This window comes from Procambarus clarkii, chromosome 9 (assembly GCF_040958095.1).
Source record: "Procambarus clarkii isolate CNS0578487 chromosome 9, FALCON_Pclarkii_2.0, whole genome shotgun sequence".
Lineage (NCBI taxonomy): Eukaryota > Metazoa > Arthropoda > Malacostraca > Decapoda > Cambaridae > Procambarus > Procambarus clarkii.
In genome coordinates, this window is record NC_091158.1 from 17,172,238 (window position 1) to 17,192,237 (window position 20,000).

Sequence of the window (20,000 nt, forward strand, 5' to 3'; positions counted from 1 at the left end):
AAAGAGAAAGATAGTGAGAGAGAGAGAGATATATATAGTAAATCATTTTCGTTTGAAATATGGGACTTAATAATCTCATGAGCTTTGAAAATACATTTAACTAAAACATGCACAAATGTCATAAAATTCAAGTCATAAAATGTTCAAGTTTTGCATGACAAAGGAAATATTGTTTTGCAATTTACATTCTCAGCAGAAGCTGCTCTGTGCATCAAAGTCACTATACAAGGTGCACCAGCGAATTCCTTTTCACTCGACATCAGTGGATAACGTCAGTACTCAGCACGAAAAAGTAACAGGAGATTTAGATACACGATTATACCTATGAAAAAGTGGTAAGTGACCTTTTACGTTATTCCTAATGTATAGCTCTGTATAATCTTTTTTTCATTTAAATTTTTATTTCGTAGGCTTACTCTCGCAACACAATTCTTTTTGGTGAAAATATAATACTTTTTTTGTTTTAAAGTTGTTACATTTTCTCTGTCTCAGATTCGGTCATTCTCCGTCGGTAAGTGTTTTTCTGTCTATTTGTGTCTGTCTGTGCTGTCAGTCTCTGTCTCTCTGTCTCTCTGTCTCTCTGTCTCTCTGTCTCTCTCTCTATTCTTTACTTTTAATACCAAATTTTCTATCCAGCAGCAGTTACAACATTCTCTCATGACTCTCGGAGTGGCCAAATTCCAGAATACAAGTATACAAGAGACTTCTTCAGGCCCGAATGCTACTTCTCTCACTATCCCTATCATCATCTAAACTACCATCATCACATTCTAACCCATCATCATCATCACTATTACCACTAACCCAGCCACTATCAACAACCCACACACCATTACTACCACCACCATCACCATCAACCACCATCATCATCATGATATCAACAATCAACCTCTAACCTTCACCACCAACATTTATCATCACCATCAACTCCCCAACTACCAGCACCCATCCACCACAATCAACCCCAGACCATCATTAGCAACATCAACCCCTAAACCACTATAACCACCACCACCACCATCAACAAATCAATCCCCTCCACCACCACTACCATCAACTACCCAACTACCACCACCACCACAATCTCTATCGTATAGGACTCCCTCGAGACACTACTCACATTGTGAAACCAGGTGATCTTGTACACTTTAGGGTTAGCAGTGACAGAGCAGTGAAAGTACACGTCCATATCCTCCCTGATCCCATCTGGCTGCAGCATCCGGCCGAGGGCCAGGTGGAGACGCGGAGAGACTGGCCAGGAGAGAACGAGATGGTGATGCTGTGATGAATTCATAGTGATGCTGTGATATTTTGATATAGTGACACAGTGATATATTGATGCAATGTGACAGAGATGTTCTTATAAATTGATGTAATACAGTGGTACAGTGATGATGTAACGTGCAGTGAAGGGTGAAAGTGATATTTTGATTCAGTGACAGATGTAATGATACAGTTAGGCTACGATAATTTGGTACATTGATACAGTGAATAATTTATATAGTTATACCACAATGCAGAGCCACAACAATATATTGATATTACAACAATAACTATTATTACTACTTTTTCTACTACTACTACTATAAAAATAATAGCAACAGTAATACTTATAATATTATTATCAAGTATTGCAAGCAATAATTGAACGACATATTATGAAAGTTACTATGAAATGAAACAAGAATCTTAACTGTGTATTTTAACAAAATTTGTATGACATAAGCGGTGACGAGAGAGATAAGAAGTATCACACCACAGACTCTGAGAATAGTTAGAATCCACGAGTGATCATCCTGACAGCATTTTTTGATATAATTATTGCAGCAATGTTAGATATAATTAAAACAGTAATGCTAAATACAATTTAACGGTTGTTATATTTCCAAATTGGATATGTCCTGGTGAAATCAACTTATCGTGACTAGATAAATTGAAGCATATTGAGCAACACAATACCGGTTATATCAGGGAAAAATTATATGCCCAGTAGAGATGGGAATCACAGCGATATGTGAAGGTTAGTGAAGGTTAGACCTTTACCTGGTCTAACCAGGGGCCAGATTCATGAAGCAGTTACACAAGCACTTACGAACGTGTACATCTTTCCTCAATCTTTGACGGCTTTGGTTCCATTTATTAAACAGTTTACAAGCATGAAAACTTGCCAATCAACTGATGTTATTGTTACAAACAGCCTCCTGGTGCTTCGGAGCTCATCAACTGTTTAATAATTGTAAACAAAGCCGCCAAAGATTGAGAAAAGATGTACAGGTTCGTAAGTGCTTGCGTAACTGCTTCGTGACTCTGGCCCCAGGTTGAGAGAGATGCGGGTATGGGTGATAGTGACTGTGCTGCTGGTCTAGCGATGGTGAGAGGGCAATTTGAGGGTAAAAGTCAGTGACTGCGCAGCTGGTCTAACCAAGGACCAACAGCCTGGTCCAATAGCCTGGTTGATCAGTCCAGCAACCAGGAGGCCTGGTCGACGACCGGGCCGCGGGGACGCTAAGCCCCGGAAGCACCTCAAGGTAAGGATATGTGGGGTGAAGAGTTATACCCACGGATATACCGGCCGGTGTTGACAAATCTTTGTGACATGTTTTGTGGAATGTTTATATAGCTTTGGTAAATAATGAATCATTCCGCTCGGCAAATGAATATAAATGATCTCAATACATTTTAGTAATTACTTGTCCGGCAAATAGCCTTGGATATTGCTGGTTCCTCTATTATGATTAGGACAAAGGATTGGTACGCAAGTGACTTAGGTTAGAGGGAGGGTTTTCTGTGCTCTCTTGAAAACAATACTTATAGCCGAATCTTTTCATATGAATTCATCTAAACATTTGAAAAGTGTTGCAGCTATATATGGAAGGCAATTCGAATATCAGCGCAGGAAAACACAACTCATGAATGCTATGTGATGTAGAAATATTTGCAACGTTTATATTATATTCCTCATTGTAGTCAACAATCGACTTGAGAATGGTCCAGGACGGACCGAAACGTCGTCGTCCCTTCACCTTCTAGTGTGAGGTCTGGTCAACATTGCCCATAGTATACTTATTTATAAGATTACTGTATACGATGTTATATAAAGTCAGAGATATAATCCAAGTCAGTGTCGCACATCTATTGGGAAGCCTACTTTAAGCATTACACTTTATGGCATAGTTGAAGACTCGCCAATAGAGAAGTGATATGATTACAAAGTTTAAAAAATGCAACTCTCCTCCTCCAAGAAAGTTTTATGAAACTAAAGTTTTTAGAAGTGGCTTTCAGATAGCCATTTCTCTGCAAGAATATAATAATGTCGACGGCGGAGTCATCAGAAATGCAAAAATATATAAAAATTATACAATTAACAATTTATAAATGAATTGGTTAAGACATATTTAATAAACCTTAAGTACTATAACATAACCTTATTCAAATACCAATATAGAGGGTGCAAACAAGATCTGCATTTATACAGATAAATAAAAGGAGAAATTCATGCTTTCACTACCTATCTTTCGTTTACCTTTCTATGATTTCGAGGATCAACGTTCCTGCGGCCCGGTCTTTGACCAGGTCTCCTGGTTGGCAGTCTGGTCAACCAGGCTGTTCAACGCGACGGCTCGCAGCCCGACGTATGACTCACAGCTTTGTTGATCAGGTATCCTCTAAAGGTGTTTATCAGGTTCTCTTATAAACATTGTGAGAGGTCGGATAATTATGCTCCTTTTGTGTAAAGGGAGAGTGCTGAAAAGCCTTGAGCCTTTAATGTTGATAAAATTCTCTCTTCGCGTACCTGTTGCACCTCAGCTTTTCAATTGGGCTGTTTTGCACATCCTGCCATGCCTCCTGGTCTCACGTGGTGCTATGTCTTTGTACATATTTAGACCTGATCCTTTTAAAAGAATTCAAGTGTAAATTATTATGTATCTCTCCCGCCTACACTCTTTGGTATACAGAGTTGAAAGTGTTAAGCGATTGCAATTATTTAGATGATGTAATTAGGAAATTCTAGCAGTAAAAGATCTTTGCATGGGATACGAGTACAAGGAACTGGGATACGAGTACAAGTAGCTGGAGCTCCTTATACTGTTTCAAGGTGCTTGAAAATTTTCAAGGAGCTTGAAAATTAGTAATATAGTTCAAACAAAAAAAAGGTAACTAGTATAACTAATGTCTTAAAAAAGTGTTTAAATAACACTAATAATAATATAGAAAAAAAGAAAAAACATAAATGCTTTATTAGAGTTATCTCTCTCTCTCTCTCTCTCTCTCTCTCTCTCTCTCTCTCTCTCTCTCTCTCTCTCTCTCTCTCTCTCTCTCTAATATATATTAACATATAAATCTCTCTATAAATATATTTTTGAATAAGCTATTTAAATTGGACCTGTGATTTTTAGTGACCATTACGGGGAGTAAGCCGCTGTGATAACGACTTAATCCAACAATGGTACTGGATTCTAACTGTGCCTACACTGTACGCCAACTATCATCCCATGGTAATTATCACAGCTTTCCGCTCATAAAAATAACGCGCGTATGTCAACATAAAAAAGTTGGTCGCTGAGTTAAATATGTTGGTAGAGTTGTTAGTATTCTGGCGCGTCAGGTGATGTTTTGGGTCATGCTCGCATGATTTGTATGATATTATGATTATTATTATAATAATTATTATTATTAATGTTTACGAGTCAATTTTGTTTGTTACGTGAGGTTGGTGGAGATGAAAGTTCCCTTCTCGTTTACTTTCTCTAAAACAAAAAGCTGGTCTTGTTCCTTTCATTTGTTCACCTGTATTACTTTTGAATTTATTTTGAATACAATTTTGTTTCATTATTGTTTTGCGAGATATTAAAATTGTTAAGTGATTGTTTTAAATGCCATTCTCTTGTTAAAATTGTTCGTGGACGGATCGTCTATTGCTTTCCCAGTGTAGTTTTTCACAAGAGAAACTCAGTTGATTACCTGATCAGGTAATGATTGCTTCTAATTCTATAATGGGTTAATTTGGCTAATCTGGTGTTAAGTCATCTACAGAAACTTGAATTCCTTCATCCGTAATCTCGTAATTACTGTAATCCGATAATTGGTTTATTGTCCATGGTCGATTACGCTGGCATTACCTTTCTCATATTATATTATATATATATATATATATATATATATATATATATATATATATATATATATATATATATATATATATATATATATATATTATTCACGTTAGAGTATGAGATCCACCCCTTTGAGATCCTAATTTATTGTGGCTGTTCAGAATAGCAGTAAGGATCCATCAGTCCTTGGAGACTACAGAGTTGCGCTCTGGTTGTCGGTCTGGAGTAGGCCCTACAGGGTGTAAGGCCAGGGTAGGTTTGTACGGGGGAGAAGCTGTCACCCATGCAGCAGGTGATTATTACTATTTGAATATAGTAATAATAATAATAATATTAGTTACATACTGAAAATCACAGCCAGTGGATTTTCTCCATTAATATCAGTATTGTTATAATTATTTTTTAATGACAAAAAATAATGTTAACAAAATGATATATATTTCTTTAATTAACATTAAGAAGTCACAAGTAAAAAATACTGAAGCATAGTTTGAAGTTTCCAAGCTTGAACACTATTTTTCTGCACAATTATCTGTAGAAATGCGAGGATTCTATACGTTTTGAATATTATTGTGTTAGTTGATATTCTTTTAAAATTTTAATTAAATTGTTTTGGTTACCAAGTCTGTTGCCAAAGTTCCTTCAATAAGTTTGCGTGTTTCAGATGGTAAGAGCGTTAAGTTTGCTCTGTTTGTGCAAACGGAAGATCCGTCTGGTTGAATCAAGTATATTAAGTTCTGCTTCTCATTATATGTGCAGCCCTGTCTTGAAGTTTGACCAGCAACTTAATACAACATTTTTATGCGAATCTCAGATTAGTAGTGAGTACTCTATTATGAAATCCAAAATTTAGGAGTTGCAAGAGTATTAAATATCCCAGAGCATCTAGGTGATATTTTGCTTTTAACTATTGCAAGCTTGAATCGCTCTTGTTTTTAGTTCACTATAATATTTGTTTATGTATTATAGTTAGTAATTATTATTGCTCTCACTCTTGTTATCTTGCAGCCAAAGACTCGGGTCACAAGAAGTACAATGAAGACACTCGCAGCTTTAGGTTTTTACATGTATTGACGTCTGGGTCTCTGGAGGCCCTCGACTGTGCTCCAGCCGAACTTTAAGAAACTCGTTTATTTTTTTCTGATGTATGCAATTCTCTGGATTAAAATTCTCCTCGCAGAAGTTTTGGAAATGTAACTCCCCGTTCTCTTCCCCCTGCCCCTCGCCCGTTCGTTCTCACTCCTTTCCCTTTCCTGATCGTTACCTATACCAGTCTGTTTCCTAATCCCAAATAACATCCTACATCCCTAAATATTCTTCATTTCATTAAATCCCGTCTTGTCTAATCTCGCACCACAGCCAGGACCTTCCAATATCCCAAACCCTTCCCTCGCCTCCCTAATTCCAGTCCCCTCATCTGGCTCACCCTTCCATCGTCCCGTTCCTTAACTTCTATTCCAACCATACCTCTTCTTGACCCTTATCTTCTCTGCCCTTTTATCAGGCTTCACCCCACTATCCTCCTCCCTGACTTTCATCGCACCAACCCTTTCGTGACCCCACAAATCCCTCCGACTGCTCACTTGCCCTTTTCTAGGGAAACAAAAGAGTTGCGCGGAATAGGACGAAACATATATATTCTTGTACAAATGTGTTTGATTCGATATCTTTTAGGGCATTGAGGTACGGTATTCCTTTTTCTTGTAAATGAAGCAAAAATACTTTTGTTACGAGAAACTCAATATTTTTCTTATGTTATTGTTAAAAGGGAACATCGAAAACCGGTGTTCATAGTGATTTACAATCACGTAGCTCCAGATAATATCAGTGTAACGACAGAAGCCTGGAAATGCTTAATGCAAATATGTCTCTTTCTCAAACTGTCAAAAACATTATTAAATTTTCATATTATTTTTAAGTTTTCAATGCGCATCAGTTTATAAAATCGCAGCTCAAATTTAAAAGGCACCATGAGTTGTTTACAAACCTTAAAAGTGTTATGATATTATGAGAACATCTTTTGTGTTTAAACGTTTAAATTTGGAGGAAAAAAAATGTTATTTATATACGTTTGCCGACTCCGGGAGTCCTGTGTTATGAGATTATTTGTCATTTTACCAGAATATTGCACTTCTCTGTACGGAAGATGCAGTTCACACGCAGCTGCTACCATGAGTTCCCACACCTGCATCACACAGCTAATGTATAACACACAGAACGTAACGTTACTCTCAATATCTAACATCTGATACGTCCTGGATTCTGAGTCGGATCACATCTTTGCTTTGTATCTTTTGCTGTGTATTTCATGTTGTTTACTTGGGAACCTACTTCGATATCTTCTGTGGAATGTATCATCATCTTTTCATGTTACGTACTATGCTATCGTTCATGATACCTTTCATGGCATTTTTCAATGTATTTCCTACGGTACTTTTCACGGTATCTGCCATGGGTACCTTTCTCGTTTAGTTACTCCTTGAAAGTATTGTCCGCTCATTGGTGGTAGTAAAGGCTTAAAGTTCGATTCCACTTTACGATGAATTGTGGTCTTAGAGAAGCAATATTGTCGCAATGCAACGCTCCTTCGTCAGAAGAAAAACTTGAGCGAACAACAAGTCGTCTGTAAGGATCTGCAATTTCGCTTCGTCGGCAGGATATTGAGGTTGCTTGACTGTCTTAAATGCTGATAGATCGCTTTGGATTTCGGTTCTTATATATTTTAGCTACTTTAATAATGCCTATTTTAATACGTTTGCAACGAATACTTTGTTGATGCTAATATATATTTATTTCAACAGAAGAAAGCAAAAAAATGATGGATAACGATATCAAGAGATCATTTGAGTAAAAGTTCATTTTATTACAGATAGCGCATACTAAACCACTCGTTTTAATATTTAAGCTTCCGATATCTGTTAAAGGCTGGCCCGTGAACGCGTTATTGACTCAGCTGCTGATGTCTGGAATGCTGAAAGCACGAAGAGTAAACGGAAGTTCAGTAAATCAAAGTCGAATTCCAATTTACATTATTAGTAAGATCAGCATTACATGGCAAATTACTTTTATCAGAGTTAATGTGTGCCTTTGTCTGTTTGGATGCGATGTGTGTGTGTGTGTGTGTGTGTGTGCGCGCGAGTGTGCATGGGTGTGTGTGTTTCGCTTGGAACTATGCCTGTGTGATAGTAATAAGTTGAGCTGCAGTTCTTGTGCTTTCACGTCAAGTTTAAATGCTTTATTTGGAATTTCATCTATGTTTTTGTGTTATTGGAATGTTGCGTTCATGCTTGCGGTTAATGGGTGTGTGTACTTGTCACAGTGCAATGGGGGATTAGAGGGTGTAGCGTTGTTGGGGGTCATTCCCTCACACACTGCTGTGGGGGTCATGGGGGGTCATGGGGGGATTGTTGGGTGAAGGTCATTGAGGGAAGTGGTTGAGTTTGTAGAGAGTTGTCGGTAGGGGTTTTGGCGGATATTTGTGTCGGGCTGGGTAGTGTTCTGGGAATTCTATTCCTTGCACTTTCATCTCTTGTGTGTGTGTGTGTGTGTATGTGTGTGTGTACTGACTTAATTGTGCTTGCGGGTATTGAGCTCTGGCTCTTTGGTCCCGCCTCTCAACAGTCAGTCAATCAACAGGTGTACAGGTTCCTGAGCCTATTGGGCTCTATGTGTATATGTGTGTGTGTGTGTGTGTACTCACCTAGTTGTACTCACCTAGTTGTGCTTGCGGGGGTTGAGCTCTGGCTCTTTGGTCCCGCCTCTCAACCGTCAATCAACAGGTGTACAGATTCCTGAGCATATTGGGCTTTATCATATCTACACTTGAAACTGTGTATGGAGTCAGCCTCCACCACATCATTTCCTAATGCATTCCATTTTTCAACCACTCTGACACTAAAAAAGTTCTTTCTAATATCTCTGTGGTTCATTTGGGCGCTCAGTTTCCACCTGTGTCCCCTTGTGCGTGTGCCCCTTGTGTTAAATAGCCTGTCTTTATCTACCCTATCAATACCCTTGAGAATCTTGAATGTAGTGATCATGTCCCCCCTAACTCTTCTGTCTTCCAGCGTGTGTGTGTGTGTGTGTGTGTGTGTGTGTGTGTGTGTGTGTGTGTGTGTGTGTGTGTGTGTGTGTGTGTGTGTGTGTGAGAGTGCGCGCAGGTGCGTGAGTGTCTGATAACGCGCGTGCGTGTGTGTTTACTGCTTTGTGCCTGTGTGATCGAGCTACGAGCCATTGGACCCCGTCTTTCAATCCACCGGTTGTCTATTGTGCAGATAACTCCCGATTTATTTTCTTCTATCACATCTACTACATAGTTCTCTATATCACACACATATACACACACTCCCAGGAAACAATCCGTAGCATCTGTCTAACTTCCAGGTACCTATTTACTGCTAGGTGAACAGGGGCTTCAGGTGAAAGAAACTGCCCATTTAAAAGGAAAAAAATCTCATTGATTTTCACGTTAATCTGATTTCATTGTACATCTGTCCATGTGTATGGGTGTGTATGTGTGTGTGTTTGTGTGTGTTTGTGTGTGTATATATAAAATAAATCTAAGTAATAAATAAACAAATTCGCCTGCCAGTACACTAATAACCCTCGTCTGTCAGTAAACAAAAACAATATGTTTCCCAGTGTATTTGCTTCTTTTGTATATCATTTCTAAAAGAACAAATACAGTATTATTAAACAAGTGAATAAATAATATGCGTGTGTTAGTGCACTAACAGCATTAGTATGCCAGATTACAAGCATTTTCATCTACCAGTAAAGTTATGCTACTCTTCTGTTAGTGCATAACAAATTTTGGTCTATTACAAAAGTAGTCATTCGTCTAACAATGTTCACAAACAAAACCGCATGTCGATTTTTATATATATTTTATAACGAAGCTCTATTTTTTTTTGTTTCAGAATAATATAAATATTGCGGCATGAAATAAAGGTTTTGTTTTTTATTAGTATGCATAAATGAAAAACTAACGCTATCGTCTTTATACACATTAGATTACGTGGGTCGGTTTAATATTAATATCCTTAAAAGTCTTTCACGTTATAAATGAGTCTCGTCGACTTAAGCTATTTGTGTTATTATTTTGAGTCTAGATATACTTCAAGTTGATAAATTTTTATTTGACATATATTACGAAAGTGATTGCAATCTAAATATGTATATTAGCTATTTTTGCTTTCTAAATATTTCTACTTGACTTTTTCACAGTATGTATTATTTAACCGAGATGTTTATCCCAAAATGTTGAAAAATGAATCTTCCTATACAGTCACTGTATCCTGTATATATATATATTATATATATATATATATATATATATATATATATATATATATATATATATATATATATATATATTAGCTACACTTAACGTTTCACGCTATGTTAATATATTTATTCTCGCTATGAATTGTGCGTGCAAGAAAATTTTAGGTCGAAAAGATCAAACATATAGTGCACCTGTTTATCAAAAAACTAAACATGAAATATTCACTATACCATTTTCCTAGTATTCACGGGGTAAATTTCTCCAGGAGATTAATTACTTCAGGAATGAGTAGTGGATTTCTTACAATACTTGGCGAGTTAACACCTTAAACAATTTCCATTGCAATCCATTGCTTCTCTCGGGGTAACGGTATGGTGTACAGCATAACCTGCCTCGTATATCATTCAGCGAAGCTGAAAACTATATTTACAGATCGGTATGTAGTGTGTGAGGAAGGCTTGTCCCTGAGAGAAATCTCTTTCCACTGTAAAACATTTTTACATTGAAATATTTAGTATCGCTGGGTTTGACATCACGCTATGAAAGTCTACGGACACGCAAACCCACATTTAACTAACTGACGTTCAAAAAGTTGATGATCACAAAAGTTATAGTAATATTTAATGTGATGAAATGTTATTAGTATTATTATTACTACTACTAATGATAATGGTGCCAATTATAACAAATCTGAGGGGAAAATATAATTCCAGAATGCATACACACCCATAAAAATCAGCAATAAATTACTAAAGGTGAGGCCCAGGAGGCTTAATCCCTTCAAACGAAGCTAAAGAAGGAACACAAATAAACCCCACTCAATAGAGGAAGTGCTGAGAGTTATTCACAAGATTCACTTTAAGAACCGAGATGACTTATGCAGCATGAAAGTTTACGCAAATCCCACAACGCTGAAGAATAAGAAAGAAGAAACGGATACTTATGTATATCTTCTGATCTACATGAGGCAAGTCCTATTTCCATCTACGTTATCACTCAAGAATATGATTATTCAATTTTTAAATGTCTCAAGAATATGTACGCCTGCAGCCCCCGTGGCGAAGTGGTAAAGCACTCACCCGGCGGGTCCGTATCCTGGCCGGGGAGGATTGTCCGGGCGCCAGTCCTTAACTGTAGCTTCTATTCACCCATCAATTAACAAAATGCTTATTAAACGATTTGGCAGGTCATATTCCAAGGGAAAAAAATTAAGATTAAGGCCCTGCCCGAAATGCCATGAGTGCTAGTGGCTTTACAAGAATGTGAGAACTTGTGTGTGTATATATATATATATATATATATATATATATATATATATATATATATATATATATATATATATATATATATATATATATATATATACACTTCAGTAATCATACTTGGGGAGTATTTTTCCACTCTTCAACAACTTCGTCACAGAAATAGTTTGTCCATTTTCTATTAAAGAGACATTTGTATTCTTGTCTCTTTGTTAAGGCTGGAGGGCAGGCGGTAATTGGATTTAGCCTCGCCAAACTTTGCAGGGTGATTTGTGATTGCATGCCGAGTGTCAGAGGGTTACTGGGGTCGACCCTGACGCCCCTAAAAGAAAGATCGACTTGTCTTCCGAATGCTAGCGTGTCCAATGAAGTATGAAATGTTTGACTAGTCATATAGCGTTTAAGAAAAGCATTTTACCGCTGTTATCGACCTTGAATCAACGTTTATAGCATTCATTCAATGTTCATAGCTTTCATGCAACGTCCATAGCGTTCATTCAACGTCCATAGCGTTCATGCAACGTCCATAGCGTTCATTCAACGTCCATAGCGTTCATTCAACGTCCATAGCGTTCATTCAACGTCCATAGCGTTCATTCAACGTCCCCAACGTTCATTCAACGTCCATAACGTTCATTCGACGTCCATAACGTTCATTCAACGTCCATAACGTTCATTCAACGTCCATAGCGTTCATTCAACGTCGGTAGTGATGACTCGACGTCGGTAAGTTAATTGTATGTTACTCGAGCTTCTTATGTTAACTTGGAAAGGGAAGGAAGGAGGGAGGAAGAGAGAAGGGAAGGAAGCTACGAAGAACAAGAGAATGGGAGAGAGAATGAGAGGGAGCTACGAAGGATGAGTGAATGGGAAGGAGAGAGGCAGAGAGAGAGGGATGGAGGGCTACAGGCAGAAATAATGAAAGGGAGGGAGGGATGGAGAGAGGGAGAGAAACAGAATGATTGGTAAAAGGAGGAGAGGCAGAGGCAACGAGAGGGAGGGAGAATGAGAGAGAGACCTAGAGAAGGGGAAAGAGGCAGAAATAAAGGGAGCGAGAGAGTCAGGGGGAAATGGGAGTGTTTGTGTGTGTGAGAGAGAGAGAGAGAGAGAGAGAGAGAGAGAGAGAGAGAGAGAGAGAGAGAGAGAGAGAGAGAGAGAGAGAGAGAGAGAGAGAGAGAGAGAGAGAGAGACAGAGACAGAGATAAAGAGAGATAGCAACTGGGGTACACCTATTAACCCATTAACACACACACACACACACACACACTCACATTCATTATGTATTTCTGACGGTTGTAATTAATTTTGTACTCCATGATTTTTCTTAGTAAAAAATAGATTTGACTTATATATTTTGATGATATGCATCATCAAAATGAGACTTCAAAAGCACAAAGTATTATAACTCGATGTCAAAAATTTCCCTTTGATGAGCGGAAAATAAAAACCAGAAGGTAGTGGCTTTTCATTTTGTTTAGCTTTCAAATAGTTACCAATTTATAATTGGACAGTTACAGACTTATACTATGCACGAGCCTGTGTAGGTAGTAGTATCGCTACCTGTCCTAACATAAATACGTAGATCTGTCATTCGGCTATTATCTTTTACGGGGTAGGTATATATGTATTGAGAATCACTGGAGTTAGGATTATTTAACATACCAAGAGTCGTGTATGTAACACATTACTGCGAATATCTGCCGTTTGTGTTATTAGCGTACGGTGCGTAACTTATTCATCTAACCTGCAAATATCTAGGGATTATGAGTGAGAAGTTATATCAGCCAGCGTTGAAGCGTTTCAGTAAATTTACCTAGAGAGTGTAGTTTGCTACACTAGTAAACTAAATGTTGTATATGTGTGAAGAGTTTGTGCATAAGTTACCACCTCGAGTTTTACAAGTAATTTGAAGTAAACAAGAGAGATCTTGGGAAATATTTAACCATTTCCCACCAGCTTCTGGAATTCAAAGTTTGCTCGCAGGGGAAAAAATGTATATTTTTTTGTATTAAATGATCTCTGGTTCCCCCAATGTATTAGCTCCCATGTACCTTGTATCGACTTCCCAGAGACGCTGAAGAAACAATTATTACTGCTATTCGTTCTTGCGTTGTTCATGTTCCGGCCAACCCCCTTTACCAATAAAATTTATTGATTATTAGATGGCAGAATTTGGTTATATCTATCAGTTGCCACTACCCTGTGGTTATGCTGTGGGCGAATTTACGTGCTGCTAAGCAACCTTCATTCCTCGCCCACGGTAAATTGATGAAGTCAACAATCCTCTTTGTGTATATGTCTATTCATATTATACATTTTGCACTCGACTCTTCATAAATCAGTGACACGCTTAGGTTCATTACTTTGCAGCGATTGTGTTAATTTTTCTTACCAATCATGTTATTAAGGTGAGTGTTTTAAGAAGATAAATATGGCTACTGGACAGATATTAAGTATTTTCTTGGACTTGATTCAAGATATTAGCTTAAGTGTACTATTAATCGTATTGCATCCATTAGAGAACTGATCGCTTTCTTGTAGTTTTTTTTTACTTACTAATCATTACACTAGGTTCTTAGAAATCCATGATTTTTTGTAATCGTTACTTAAGGTTTTTATTAATCATTACTCTTTGATCACTTTGGAAAACTTATTTAAGTATGTCCAACATTACAGAGTTGATATCTAGTTCCAAAAGATACTCCTTTATCTTGTATGTTTAAATATGTCAACACTTAATAGCATTTGTGCCTTTTGCTTCCAGATTTCAAGTGCCTAAAATGTGAAAACTGATATGAAAAACGTATTCATGATATTGCCTATTTCTTTTTTAATATAAATCATATAATGAATAAATATTAAATAAATATTATAGCTGTGATGGATTCGAACCCGCGTAACTGAATTTCTCAGATTCATTACATGTTTGAGTTCAGCAACAACTTAAAAAAAGAGGGACACGGCTGAATACTTGAGATCCAAATAAATTTGTTGGGGGGGACCCACAGACACATTTAGACGAATATAGTTAAACGAACACACAAGCAAACACAACTAAGCTTACATTCACGAAAGCGAAAAAACTAATAATATGAAAATAAGACGTGGATACAATCCCACATATATATAAACACTGACCATTTAGTAATGGAAAGGGAGGGGGGGGGGGTGTGTAATTAAATTATGGTAAGTGTCTTGTAGTATCCATCTCATCAGTTAGTAGTAGATAATTAATGCCATATTAGAGATGAGGAGTGCATTATTAGAGGTGAATAATGAGTACATTAAAAGTGAATGATGTGAATAATAAATGTTGTCATATATCAAGTGCATTCTGTGCTATTACAGGTGAATGATGTGCATATTACCACTGTATTCTGTGCAAATTACCGGTAAATGCTGTGCAAATTACAGGTGAATGCTGTGCAAATTACAGGCGAATGCTGTGCAAATTACAGGCGAATACTGTGCAAATTACAGGCGAATGCTGTGCATATTACCGGTAAATGCTGTGCAAATTACCGGTAAATGCTGTGCAAATTACCGGTAAATGCTGTGCAAATTACAGGTGAATGCTGTGCAAATTACAGGCGAATACTGTACAAATTACAGGCGAATGCTGTGCATATTACCGGTAAATGCTGTGCAAATTACCGGTAAATGCTGTGCAAATTACAGGCGAATACTGTACAAATTACAGGTGAATACAGTGCAAATTACAGGTGAATACAGCGCATATTACAGGTGAATGTTCTTTATAGTACAGATGTTCATTGCGTATATTAGCGGAGAAGATTGCATGAATGTATATATAAATTGCCGTAACTCACAATGAACATCGAAGACGGAACTGTTAGAGACGACCCTGTCCTGCAGGGCGGGGCTGGCGGCGGAACACCGGAGGGTAGCCCCGTGGTCGGTCCATTTCAGATTGAGCTCCAGCCAAGACCTGCTCACATTTCTCTTGGATAGGTCCTGTACAGGAGAGAGTGAATGGGGAGAAGTCATGACCTTGAGAACTGGCTGCGCGTGAAGAAATTCTACAATAGAGGATGTGGAAGGGTAAGAGGGAGCACAGGAGATTGGAAGATAAATATAGAGGAAGAAAGAAAGTAGAAGGGATGGAAGGAGGAAAGAAGTACTACAAAAGAAATAAAGAAGAATGCCAAACTAATTTTTCATAAATCATTTTCCCCAAATTGAAATTCACACAGATAAAATGATTTAATTATTTGATTTAAAAAGAAAATCCTTCTTAGAATCCCTGCGTTTCGTCTAGATGCATCTTCGTACCTTCCTCCCTGCAAGAAGAAAAGACTATTATGAGGTCGTTACTCTTTACATCCCTCTTAAACAGGTTTTGTAAGACGAGGAGTCTGAAGCCCTTTGATGGTCTCCTCTTGCCTCCTCTTTCTCTCGGGGCAGCAGCAGCTCCCTTCTCTTCCTCCTCTTTAGAACCGATCATGTTTTTTAAGAAAGTCTCGCTCTGAGGCAAGCTTTCGCAAATCTGAAATAATCAGCTAAAATCCTCATTTTTACTTGGTTTTCGAACAGAACAGTAAACCGTCAAGTATATTGCTAAACTCTCGTGTGCCGACAAATACCTGGATGTAAATATTAGAATTAGAATACAGTTGTTAGTTTCATTTGGTTACTGTAAGAAATATGAATTTTCTTGAAGTATAGTGAGATATGTCTCTAAGATGAAGATACAAATATTGACTTGACAATGTATAACGAGGAATGTCTATTCCTAATGTCGAGGCCGAACTATTGAACCTAAGGATGCAACCCAACAACTGTTGATTAACTCGCAGGTACCTATTTACATCTAGGTGAACATTTGCATTAGGCGATAGGAAACGTGCCCAACCATTTCTATCCTGCCAGAAATTCCAGATTTTGAATTGGGAACGAACCCAACTGTGCTATGGAGACCATAATGCCCTTGCCAATATTAATTAAAAATTTATTAGCTACAAACCAATTGTCAAGATTTTCAAAATCTGTGTTTATCATAACTCATAACGCCTGCTTCTGGGTCATAGGATCATCTTAGCCCTCTGCCAAACATGTGTCTCTGCTTTCTGTTCCAGCGTCTTACCATTACACTCAGCTCCAGCTAACCCTATCTCAGTATCCTCCACTCTTCCACGAACTCGTTCTACCTTCTCAGTATACCGCCGCTCTATGCCAAGCTCTCAGCTTCTTTCTTGGCACTTCAGAACTCAATTTGCACTCCTATGTCAGTATCCCCCCCCCCCCACCACAACCCGCCCCTCCTACGTCATCTCAGTTCAAAGCTTTTTCAAGTCAAAGTGAATATTAGATAGAATTCTTATCAGAAAGAAACGATTTAAGTGGTACCAAAAGGAACTAGGTCTTGATAAGGCTTACAAAATACGTGCTCGCTGGATGTAGAAGACTTGATCATGAAGCACGCATAGTAAACTAATCCAGTTTCACGAGGTGAAATGGTCAGATTACTGCCCAACAACATCAAACTAATCGACACTTAAAACGACATTAGAACATTAGACATCGGCAAAGTACTGCATATCAATCTCATCTAATCGCCAGCAGCCAGCTTACACTTTAAAGATATTCTTCAATCATCAAGACCAATTCTAAATTACCAACTCACACTGGACTAGCCAGTGTATATTTCACGTCATCTTTTTGTTGCTAATACATTCGGGTGGCTGCGCTAACATGTACCTTATTTACCCTTATCTTTGAAAATGGTGCGAGGTTCAACGAAAAGGAACACTTAGCTTAGAGCCAAATGTTCAACATGAACTTTGGAGAGCAAATTTTCAAATTCCTTCTCTGGTTAAGAAGAAAACTTGAAATAAAAGAGATTTGTGCTGGAATCACTTATCTCACCTTCAATAAGAAATATACATATACATACACACACACATATATATATATATATATATATATATATATATATATATATATATATATATATATATATATATATATATGTATGTGTATATATTAAAAATGAAGGCTTCCTTTGGGAATCTTAACTTCACGATAAAAAGAAAAGCGATTGATGTAAGAAACATCTTCGTTACGATTAATAATTTAAATTAAAAAAGTGTTTCGATTACATCGACATATTCATCAGATCTAAATACAGAAAAGTCACATATTAAAATTAATTCGCAAAAGGAAAAACGTATGCAGAATATGTTGCTTACTACAAGATAAGAGATCAAATAATGACACTAATTATTAAAAATAGAACGAACACAAAAACTCACCTTACATGACTTGATTAAACAAAATAGGATTTCACAGATATTCAGTAAAGATATCGAATACTAATTTGAAACTACAATTATAAACGAATTAGGTAAAAAAACGTATACAAATACAAAAGAAAGAAAACAAATTACAAATTACCAATTACACAGGTTATTCAAAACTTAAATATTACTAATAACAATAAACAACAAATATTATACTCAATACCTTAAATAAGCAGAAATAATTGTAAAATAATACGTCACTCAAAATAAGCACCATACCCTCAAATCAAGGGGGAACTAAAAAAATAATGATGTCTGCAAAAATCAAGGGGGGACTAAAAAAAAATAATGATGTCTGCAAGAATCCTACGAGAAAAAACAAAACCTAGCTAAGGTTGACATAGAATTCAACTGTACAGCTGCAACACTATTATTGAACAGAGGCCTCAGCTCTCTGATATATAAAGATTCCATTACACGCAAGTTAGACTGGCCATTCATACATGTAGCCAGGATTTTAAAGTCGGACTCATGCAAAGAATGGTTCGCCTCATAACAATGATTCTGAATCTCTGAGAATGCTGGCTTAGATCACGGTAAGCCAGTCCTAAATGATATCCCTTTGTACTCCTGTATCCTAGTTTTATAGTTTGTAATAGAACTTCCAACATATCCCGCATTACAGTTTGAACATTTATACATATACTCAATACCTTGTTTGATTAAGTTAAGGTCTTTTTTTTGGTAGAATGTGTCATTACTTTATCTCTTATCTTGATGCTGCTGGCGTTTTTCTGGCTGTATGTCTGTCTCCCTGCGTCCTCTCTCTCTGTCTCTCTGTCTCAAGGAAGAGGAAAAGTTGTCGGGGGTTCGCTACGCAACCGTTCCATGTGGCACTCATTTCAATGGTGCACACCCTTACACATATATGTTTGGCACAAACCGATAGGCACACACATAAGAAAACTTTGAAACATACCACACACACACACACACACACACACACACACACACACACACACACACACACACACACACACACACACACACACTACTGATAGAATCCAGTAGGCTCAGGAATCTGTGCACCAGTTGATTGACAATTGAGAGGCAGGACCAAAGAGCCAAAGTTCAACCCCCGCAAACACAACTAGATGAATACAACTTGGTGAGTACACACACACACACACACACACACACACACACACACACACACACACACACACACACACACACACACACACAAACACACACACACACACACACACACACACACACACACACACACACACACACACACACACACACACACACACACACACACACACAAACACACACACACCAATATAGCTACCACATCACTCTTTGACGATATTGTGATTCACTTGTGCTTCCCCCAATATATATGCATGTAATTTCCATTCAACAAGACCCTTCATCCTTCTCTCTGTCTATCTATCTCTCTCCCTATCTACTTTCAAGTCCCTGTATTTGGCCTATAACTTGTCTTCGTTTCTTGCTAAATCTTTCTCCAGTCGTCGCTGCCAATAATCCTAACTCCAGCCACGTACACCAAAGGCATCAGCCCCAATAAACCCACTCGTAAACACGTTTATAACTCCAGTTCCGCTGTAATGTAGAGATCAATACATTATACGCAATTAACGTGGAAGGTCCGGTATCCCACGCAATTATTACACCCCCTAATACTAGCATTAATCACCCTCTGAGATCCGGTCATGGCATTTAGTTCAGTTAATATTGCTATTTTTAGGTAATCAATTAACTATTTTTTTCTCCATTTTTATTAATTCCTTTCTTACTACATTCTCTTTTATCCTCATTACTTTCTTATATATTTACATCCTTCTTTCATTTTATCTGTTTCTTTGATTACTTAGTTTGGATAAGCATTATATAGTCTTCGTTATATCTTCTGTAGAACGAAATTCATAAAGATAAGCTGTTATATATTTTTGTTTTGAGTACGAATTACCTTGATCCAGTTTCGGAGGTGTATTTGAGAGTGTTATGGTAACTGTAAATAACGAAATACTATTTCTACTTTAAAGAACAC

At 37.5% G+C, this 20,000-nt stretch overlaps 1 protein-coding gene across 1 annotated transcript in view; it reads right to left on the reverse strand.

The window, feature by feature from the left end:
• LOC123766205 (neural cell adhesion molecule 1) overlaps window positions 1-20,000 on the reverse strand; it is a 163,559-nt gene that overhangs the window by 19,541 nt on the left and 124,018 nt on the right. Inside the window, exons 7-8 of the mRNA XM_069321195.1 lie at window positions 15,494-15,638; window positions 1,121-1,251 (exon numbers count right to left, since the gene is read on the reverse strand). Of these exons, the coding sequence (XP_069177296.1) occupies window positions 1,121-1,251; window positions 15,494-15,638 (276 nt within the window). The remainder of the gene's footprint in view (window positions 1-1,120; window positions 1,252-15,493; window positions 15,639-20,000) is intronic.